Source organism: Coenobita brevimanus, chromosome 13 (assembly GCF_032717465.1).
Source record: "Coenobita brevimanus isolate Jiangsu-jjx chromosome 13, ASM3271746v2, whole genome shotgun sequence".
Classification (NCBI taxonomy): Eukaryota; Metazoa; Arthropoda; class Malacostraca; order Decapoda; family Coenobitidae; genus Coenobita; species Coenobita brevimanus.
This window is the reverse complement of record NC_136966.1, coordinates 44,326,036-44,335,715: the sequence shown is the minus strand read 5'-3', so window position 1 is coordinate 44,335,715 and position 9,680 is coordinate 44,326,036. Positions and strand designations below refer to the sequence as shown.

The 9,680-nt window shown below is 43.0% G+C and overlaps 1 protein-coding gene across 1 annotated transcript; it reads right to left on the bottom strand.

The window, feature by feature from the left end:
• Window positions 1-856: 856 nt before the first annotated feature.
• LOC145416313 (hemocyanin subunit-like) lies at window positions 857-9,330 on the bottom strand. Its single transcript, XM_080285315.1, has 3 exons — window positions 9,273-9,330; window positions 2,227-3,753; window positions 857-1,290 (listed from the first exon to the last, which is right to left on the bottom strand). Exons 1-3 carry the CDS (start codon window positions 9,328-9,330, stop codon window positions 857-859), a joined length of 2,019 nt encoding a protein of 672 aa, XP_080141441.1.
• Between the last annotated feature and the right edge of the window lie 350 nt (window positions 9,331-9,680).

The following is a 9,680-nucleotide window of genomic DNA, read 5'->3' as shown; positions in this document are numbered from 1 at the left end:
ATTCCGCGTGAAACAATAGGACGCCACAAACGATGGCTCCTGAAAATGTCCAATGATTGCACCCCACGTCGGTAAACCTGCTATCATGAGGATGCACTGTATTGCATGCACGTTACATTTTCTTGCCAGTATTGTTATTATGAAAATATGTAGATGATAAAACATTAACCATGTTTGGGCATTCCAAACTGGTTTAATAATTTCAGATAACATTAGAGCTCTCCAGAGCGATACTTCTTTATCTATATTTTATTTATTTTAACGTACTACTTTGAGGGCGACAGCTGTCGATATTTTTGTTGTTAAAGTGGTCTACCTAAAGTTACGCATATTCACGTGCATGGTATCACTTTCTGGGTTAGCACAATACATGTGATATAACCCGGAACTACCAAGCTTAGCCACTAATTTGATGGAGGTAATTGCTGTCGTTATACCTTGTCTGGCACAGGAAGTTGTGTAGATTCTTGAAAATGAAACACTGTTTTAGGTAGAACAGTTTAATCTTACCCTGCTCAGGTTAAACAGCATGGAATTACCAAGTGCTGCATATCTGACTGTAATATAAAATGTGATAAATGTTGCTATTGTAGACCTTGATTGTAACATGCCTGAAGTTATGCGATCTCTGGATAATAAGTTTGTGTACTGTGGTTAGAACAGTTACGGTGAAATAACTTGGAGTTACATTGTTGGCCGTAGAAGTTAATGGTGATAGTTGTAGCCGTTACTGCTGTTGTTACTGTGAAATGCTTGAAATTGTGGATTCTTGAAAAGTGTCACTAGCTGGAAGTATTTAATTTTGTATTGTCCATCTGAAACAATAGAAAAAAAAATAGAAGGTATAACCTAAGATTTAATGGTGGAGGTCGTCGTCGTCGTTGTAGATCTTGACAGTAATGTGCTTGAAGTTGTGCAGGTTGTCAAAGATGCGCTCATCCTCGACATGACGGTCGAGTGGGAAGCCGTGAGGTTTGTTGTCAGGGTACTTGCCGTGGTAGCCGTAGTGGTTGAACTTCGTGTTGAGGTGGGGGTCCTCTATGGCAGCGTCAGCCTTGCCGTCGGTAATGGCCACAACCAGGTCAAACTTGGTGCCTCGTAGACTGCCCTTGGGAAGCAGGAACCTGTTGGGGATCCCCAGAGCGCTCTCGTACTCGTCGAGGTGGAGCTCAGTCCTCTCCTCAAGCGCCTTCTCTGCCTTATTCATAAGGAACTTGAAGCTCGGCACGTCGGGAACGGTGACGGAGGAGTCTTTTGAACGGCGTTCAATGTGGTTGTGGCCAGGGTGCACTGTCGGGAAGAATATTTTATAATTTAACATTTTATAACTTAACCTGGTGCTGGAAAGGGGAGCCTTCATGTGCTGGCACCGATATAACCGGTCCAGTTATACAAACGACCCTCAGTTATCTCCCTATCCCCTGAAAGAGGATGGTGGATTGCAGAAGGCTAACCTCAGCCTACAGTCCACCGGGTTCTCGTCCAGGTGAGCCTGGGATTGCAACCGCCTAAGCTGGATAAGATCGTCTGGAAGTTGAATGAGAAAAGAAATATCATCGGAATGAAGAGGTTAAAGATTTCGAACTGGAGTACGAGCGGCCTGCCCTTGGTTGAATAGGATCGTCTGTAAATAACAAGAATAAGGGATAAAAATGACAGACTCTGCTAGGACATGTCAAACAAGCAAAGTTGAATGATTAATTGGGACTTATGAGGAACTTATATTGTGCTTCATGTTGCTGTTGTTATTGTTGTTACAATCCCAGGATCATCTAGACATGAAAACAGTGAACTGCAGAACACCGGCCACCTCAAGCGCGCTGACAGGTGTAAAATCCTATCTAAGTGAATCATCTGAATATTTCTGATGTGAACTATATATACAAATCACCTTCCTCAGTGTCGTGGACGCAGTTAGGTATTTCACTCATCCTCAGACCAGAAAATCTTATTCATCTGAGAGAAATTCCAGCTTTAAGAAAGATGGTCAGGAGGAAGTTTGAATAAAACACCCGATTGCGCCAAGAGGCAAAAAGGTGCTGGAAAGTTATACCTTCACGTGGTGGCACTAATGTAACTTGGTACCTGTGCTTCCCGATTATTGAAAAGTCCCTGTTCCCTCAAAAGACGATGGTGGCCTGCAATCAGAAGTTCCACTGGCTTCACGTTTTAGGTGAACAACAACAAAAACAACAGCCAGATGGTCAGCTTCACCAGTCAACTTACGTATTGTCCAGAATTTGTCGAGTTCTATGGCCCTCCAGCGACCCTCATCGAAGGAGAACTCCACACCATTGTTATCCTCGTGAGGCCAAGCGAAGATGCGGACGGTACCCAACACATCATGGTCTTGCTCATTGTCCACGTCGATGATGAAAGAGAAGTCCCTGTGGTTCAAGCGGGAGATGGTGGTGGAGATGTCAACATCAGGGAGCTCCGGAGTGTCATCCACGGCATTGACCAGACTGTATTCGAAGTCCTCGAAGTAGGTCTCTAGGTTGCCCCTCACGCAAAGGTTCTCGATGTTGACGCCTGGGAAGTCTAGGTCCTCTGTGGTGTATGGAGGAAGGGTGTCCTTGTGTTCTCTGAAGATGTTATCCATGTACTTGTGGAGTCTGAAGAAGGATGGATCCCTCGTGGCGGTCTCGAAATGTTCCAGGACGCCAGGGGGAAGGTCGAATTTTCCTTCAGGGTCGCCCTGTCGACTCAGCATCACGTGAGCCGTGTTATGGAGGGCGCCGTAGTAATGTGGGTTGGGGCTGTACGTGGACGACTCGATTATGTCACCGAGGTGATCGATTCCCTCGGTGTTCCTTATGTCGATTTTGTGCCCATCTTCTGCAGTGATGTAACCGTGGGCAATGGCGTCACGGATACGACGCTCCATCAGTATCATGTCACGGGTTGTGGCCACACCTTCAACGTCACTGAACTTGATGTCGTCGGGGCGAGTGGGGAAGTGGCCACCGTACTTGTACATGGTGTGTGGAGCAAAACCTTCGTGAATGAGGCTATCCCAGTGGAGCTCCTCGACGGGCTCTAGATGATTCGAGATGCGTTCAGCATCGAAGCGAACAGTGAGTTGGTGATGAACCCAGAAGAAGTTCTCTCCCTTGCGGTTAATGTGGTAACCCTCATGCTGATCATCCCACCAGAAGGGGAACTCGAGATGCCAGGTTACGTGGTGGGTGTTCATTCCGATATCCTCACCGAAATAGGCCACGCGCTGCTCGGGGTTCTTCTTGCTTCCAGTGAAATGTGATTGAATTTTTGTCACCGTTTGTGTCATCTTTGCGCGATAGGCAGCTTCGATGACCTCGCTGTTGGTGAAGAGATGAGGTGTGACTTCGTACAGTGGTGGCAGAACAACATGCTCCGTCTGGGGAGAATGAATGCAGGCGGCGTACATGGCATACACGAACTCTCCTTCGTTCATGCGGTGGCGGAAGTATGCAGCGCTGCCCACGAAGGTCTCCCAGTCAGAAGAGTGTTCAAGGACGTCATAGAGCATAAGAGCTTCCTCCCTTTGCCGTGCGTTGAAGAGAGAAAACCAGTGTTTCTGCTGCAGTAGGCGATGATCAGTATGTTCCTTTATCAGCTTCTTGGCGGCCGCCCCATTGTCGTCATAGTGTGCATTGGGGCCTAGCGGATTGAAAGATGTCTCCAGGTCGTGCAGGTGAGGATCCCGAATTTCCTCGTAAACCTTATACAGCAGGAAGTTGACGTCATGCTGCTTCTGGGCATTTGATGGGCCTGGAAGAGAAGAAGAAGAAGGATGAGATTATGATTAATCCTCTTGACTGCACGAGGGTAATTAAGGAAGGAGAAAAATGTAGAGATTCATGACCGTCGTGAGCATGATCATTGAGGCAAACAGTCAGTTTTTGATAATATTTCCCCGTATTCCCCTAGAGCACGGCCAGTTGTAGTATTGTGTGATTACGAAGGTGTATACAAATACCGTTGGCGCAGCTGAGGAGGTGTGAGGAGCCCAGCTATCTCCCCTTTCTATGAGACTACTCGTAAGTGGAATGGGAGGGTAGTAATTTTATTTTTTTTGTCATTCGCAGAAAATGCTTGTTTCCTTTGTTCTTTCCGTTACTGTTTAACATTAGATTCATTTTCATTAATTCTAGATACTTTTATAATACAATCTAAGCAACAGTCTCAAGAATAATGGCATATGGGCCTGATGGGGTCCCTCCTGTTGTTCTCAAGAACTGTGCTTCTGTTCTTACACCCTGCCTAGGCAAACTCTTTCGCCTTTGTCTGTCAACTTGTACCTTTCCTTCTTGCTGGAAGTTTGCTCTCATTCAGCCAGTCCCAAAGAAGGGTGACCACTCCCAACCCTCCAACTATCGTCCAATTGCTTTAACGTCCTGTATTTCAGAAGTTTTCGAGTCAATTCTTAATAGAAAAATTTTAAGGCATCTTTCCTATCACAACCTTCTTTCCGATCGTCAGTATGGGTTCCGTCAGGGACGCTCCACTGGCGATCTTCTCACCTACCTTTCAGACTCCTGGTCATCCTCCTTTCGGGACTTTGGCGAAAGCTTTGCCATTGCACTTGACATCTCAAAGGCTTTCGATCGAGTCTGGCATAAATCTTTAATTTCCAAACTGCCCTCCTACGGTTTCTATCCTTCTATCTGTGCCTTCATCGCTAGTTTCCTTTCTGGTCGTTCTATAGCCGCTGTTGTAGACGGCCATCGTTCTTCTTCTAGATCTATCAACAGTGGTGTTCCTCAGGGCTCTGTCCTATCACCAACTCTCTTCCTTTTATTCATCAATGATCTTCTAAGCTGTACATCTAACCCTATCCACTCATACGCTGATGACTCCACCCTTCACCTTTCCATTCGGTTCCCGCAACGCCCATCTCAACAGTTACTTCAACAAACAAGGGATGAGGCTATGGCACACGTAATGTCTGACTTGGCTTGTATCTCTGACTGGGGTAAAAATAATATGGTTGTCATTAATGCATCTAAGACTCAGTTCTTACACCTATCAACCCGACAAAATCTTCCACAGGTATACCCACTAATGTTTAATAATATTCAGCTTAATCCTGCATCATCCTTGAACATGCTTGGGGTTTCATTTACTCGGGACTTATCTTGGAAAAATCATATTACATCTCTTGTATAATCTGCTTCCAAGAGATTGGGTGTGCTAAGCCGACTCCGCTCTTTCTTTACCCCTGCACAATTGTTGACTCTATACAGGGGTTTTATCCGCCCCTGTGTGGAGTACAACTCTCATGTGTGGGGAGGCTCCCCACATACAGCTCTTCTCAATAGGGTGGAGTCAGTGGCTTTTCGTCTCATTAACTCTCCTCCTCTTACTGACTCCCTTCAACCTCTGTCTCTTCGCCGCTCTGTTGCATCTTTATCTCTTTTCTATCGCTACTTTAATGGTCACTGCTCCTCTGAACTGTCTGCTTGCATTCCTCCACCTCTACGACGGGCGCGTAGCACCCGTCTGGCAGCAAACTCTCATCCCTTTTCTGTCCAACTCTCTAATGCAAGAGTTAACCGTTACTCCCAGTCTTTCATTTATGCAACAGGTCAGCTCTGGAACTGTCTCCCTCTGTCCGTATTTCCTGCTGCCTATGATCTCCAGTCTTTCAACCGCAGTGTGTCCAGGCATCTCAAAATGATCGGATCTTGAATTTGGCTCTCTATTGTATTTTGTTTTTCTCTTGGAGGGAACTGTTACTGCGGGCTCATGGCCTTTGGTTCCTTCTTCCTCGCATAAAAAAAAAAAATTATCATCCCCCCCCCTCCCCGTAACAAAATTCTGGCTGCGCCACTGCAAACTACTTAATAATCTGGCCGGCCTGAGAATTGAACGTATCTTCTTCCAGTCACGAATTGGATGTTCTAACCATTGCACCCCCACCCCTGAAGAGAGATAAGGATGAACCGTTATTACCAGCCAGAATTACGGCCATATTCCTTATCTCCCTCTTTCCCATGCCATTTTTCTCTTATTCTTACTGCCTTCAGGCGATTTTATTTACGAAAGGTAAATGAGGGCCACATCTGTACCTTCCAGTTCGAAAAATCTCTGCTGAACTAACTGGAATCGCATGAGGGCAGCAAGAATAGTGTATAATGTATGACTTCGAACTGAAGAGGTTAAGCCTTATATTGTGAAGGGAAAGTCAGGTCCTCAGTTTTTGACGATTATTTCCTAAACATTTTGGCATTAGCCTGTTTAACAAGTCTGGCCTCTTTGGGCTATATCGTGGGGAGGATTTAACATATCTGGCCTCCATATATCGTGGGGATGATATACCGTTTCTGTTCTTTCTATCGTGGGGATCATATTACGTGTCTACCTTGTCTTTAACAGACACTAACTGCGCTCTGTACTGTGGGATGCAGGCTAGTAATATTTAATAGTCGTGGCCAGTCCATAAATATTTGTCAGAATATGGTGGCGTGCCCTCCCGTTCGCAGTTCACATCTGCGTGAGGTAATGGGTTGTTAAAGTGCTATAGTGAGTTAATGAAGAGCTAGAAGTGCTAAGGTGAGTGAACGGGTTGCTAGTGTTAAACTGAGTTAATTGGCTGCTAAAGTGCTAAATTGAGTTAATATGCTACGAAAGTGCTAAAGTGTGTTAATGGGCTGCTAGAGTGATAAGGTGAATTAATGGGCTCCTAAAATGCTGTAAGGGTCATATTCTTGTCAGTTTAGGAAGTTCTGCAACATCTCTTCCTAACCAGTTTTCCTCCCACCCATAGCTCATTAGTATTCCCGTGATGGAAGAAATAATGTTACTGCCGGACAAAATAATGTTAATATTTATTATGGGAAATAAATCACTAAGAAAAAGTGTCACAAAGCCACTTAACCCCATGAGAATTTCTAAGTAGCATGAGAGGCTTTGTAGCACCTCTTCCTTTGATATTATTTTGCTTATTACACGTTCACATTTCTTGTATGATATATTGCGTTAATATTGACATAGTTTGCAGCAGTAACTTCTAAAAGATACTGATGTGTAATATGGAGAATAAATCGCTGAGGAGATGCATCGAAATCTTCAAAGCCACTTAAAATACGTTGCTAAGGGCCTAGGTTTATGGTGCTACATTTATTGCTAAGGATGAGTTGCAGTAAAGCCCTATCATCTCCAAGTTATCTCGTTATCTGCTACCTCTTGTCAGTCATTTCCCTACAGTGAGTGTTGTTGCTGACATTAACATCTTCAGTCCGATGACATATTTTTCTGTTTTGTTCTTGCGCTAGACAATTTATTTAACCCGTCCATTTCGAAAGCTCACCTTTACTGAATATAATCGTCTGGGGGCAGGGAAAATAAGCAGAAAACACGTCACCAGACTCCAGAGAGGTCAAACTAAGATTTTTTTTTTTTTTTTTTATTTACTGGTGGGGAAAGTAGTGTCAGTTCTATTATTTTTATTTTTTATCGAGAAGCTGTGAGACACATACATGCTCTGAAAAAAAAAAAAGTTCACTGAGCTCTGAAGATCACATTACAAGATTCTGAATGTTTGAATTTTATATATCGGAATGAAGTGAATCAATATTTATGTCCTTAACTGCATGATAGGTTGCCGATTTGAGTTGATCCCCTTATTTGTCATGGCTGTTCTTTTTATTTATGTTTTTATTCTGCACCCCTCGAGTTAATGACGTTTCTTATTGGTTTATTCTGGCAACTTCTATGCGTTAATACTGAGTTTAGGGAAGACCTCTTGTGGTGAAAGGCTTAACGAAGACGATATCTAACTTCTCAACTAAGGAAAGTCTCTCCCGCAAGCAGAGTAATCCTTTTTGAAGAGGTTAATTTCTTCTGTTTGTATATTTTAAGTGTATAGACAGCCTTCATTTTAAGTCATATATGTATTACAGATAATATCAGATATTCTCCATACATTTAATACTTGATCTGGCAGAAACTAGCAAATTACCTTTATAAGTAGCAATGTATTTTAAATTGCAAGTTTTCTGTATTTGGCCCGGGACTTGATAGCAGAAAATAAAGTTAAAATAATTACAATCAGAATTTAGTGTATTGTGGTTAGATTATTGTGTTTAGCTGATAATTACATGACAATCCTTATTTTCAATCGTGTATCAATCTCTTAAGTATCCAAGTAGGCAAACGTTAAGTGTATTTGTGTTAGTACCTGAAGTTCCCTCTGGGGTGTTTTATTCTTTTTTACTTCATCTCTCCCATTTGCACATTATAAGTGTGTAAGTACCGGTCACATCAATTTATATGTCAGTTGTCCCCCATGCTATGTTGACTTCTTTCTGTTCTGTAATGTCTCTAGCTCGCAGATTTTAAGTGCGTTAATGTTTGATATGGATTTAAGTTGTTCCCGTTCCTCCAGCTTCTTTCCCGCAACTTGATCTATCCAGTTTTGTACATTCTAAGTGTATCAGTGCTGGTAAACGTGGTATCTTTTCTGTTACTTAATTTATCCAGCTTGCCAAAGTGAAGTGTATTAGTGATGGTGTATAATGTTGTTTGGTGGATGTGTTTGCCCTTATGATATACCTTCATCTCTATGCCTCTTATTTTTATCCAGTAAGCAAGTTTTAGAGTGTATTTGTCCTGTTACGATAAGATGTTTTACATATCAGTTGGTCGCCATACTGTGTGTGTGTGCGTGTGTGTATTTGCCCTGTTACGATAAGATGTTTTATATATCAGTTGGTCGCCATACTGTGTGTGTGTGTGTGTGTGTGTGTGTGTGTGTGTGTGTGTGTGTGTGTGTGTGTGTGTGTGTGTGTGTGTGTGACATAATTTATCTAATTTTGCAAACATCAGTTGTTTTTGCAGTGGTGGTACGGTATGTGCTAATTATTATGAAAGAGTGATCATCTTAGATTAAGTGTACGGTATACTGAATGAGTTGTTGTTTGTGCTTTGCTTTGTTCCGTCTCTCATTTAAATCATCTAGCTTTCAAAATATTGAGCTTCATTGCAGTCGTTGTACGAAATACGCCTGAGTATCCTGAAAGAGTGATTAGCTTGATTGTTTGTGCTTTATACAAGTTGTTCTTTATGCTGTACTTTTTATTTACTGCCACTTATTATATCTACATTTTGTGAATATTGATTATATTTGCAGTGGCGGTACGATGTCAGTTAACTGTCTTCTGTTCAGCTTGGACAATTTGTTTAAAATCTGAATTACTCTTTGTGCTATGTTATTTCATTTTTCAAGTTTTGCAAATGTTTATTATTTTTACAATGACGGTACCGTGGAGTGATCAGCGTCAACTAACCTGGGGGGCTTACAGCCGCGGCCGTGGCCACGAGGGCACACAATACGAGGACCTTCATGGTGACGAGGGTGAGCACCGAGTCAGCTTCCGCAGCCTTTATAGCCCTACATATGAACGACCTTTCACCCACTCGCCATTGGTTCTAGATAAGGGCCACCAAGTAACTGTTGCCCCCCATCCACACAACATCTCGACTACCGGTATCTCGAACCTATCCAAACTGTAATCGTTAAAGATCTCCAGTACTAATCTTGTCCACATCCCTCCCACACCCTGCGACTGACACCTCATAGCGAAAACATCTCATCCACACACAGTACAACCTTCTCACTCCCATATATAAATGTATCACAGTCCTCTTGCGTACATTATTATCCATCATCATCATCATCATCATCATCATCATCA

Bases quoted from the DNA above. Each gene is read 5' to 3' on its own strand.
- LOC145416313 (XM_080285315.1), bottom strand. From the start codon at position 9,330: ATGAAGGTCCTCGTATTGTGTGCCCTCGTGGCCACGGCCGCGGCTGTA. The intron at 3,754-9,272 runs GTTAGTTGACGC...CTTCTCTTCCAG, and splicing joins CGCGGCTGTAAGCCCCCCAG to GCCCATCAAATGCCCAGAAG. The intron at 1,291-2,226 runs GTAAGTTGACTG...TCTTCCCGACAG, and splicing joins CGACAAATTCTGGACAATAC to TGCACCCTGGCCACAACCAC.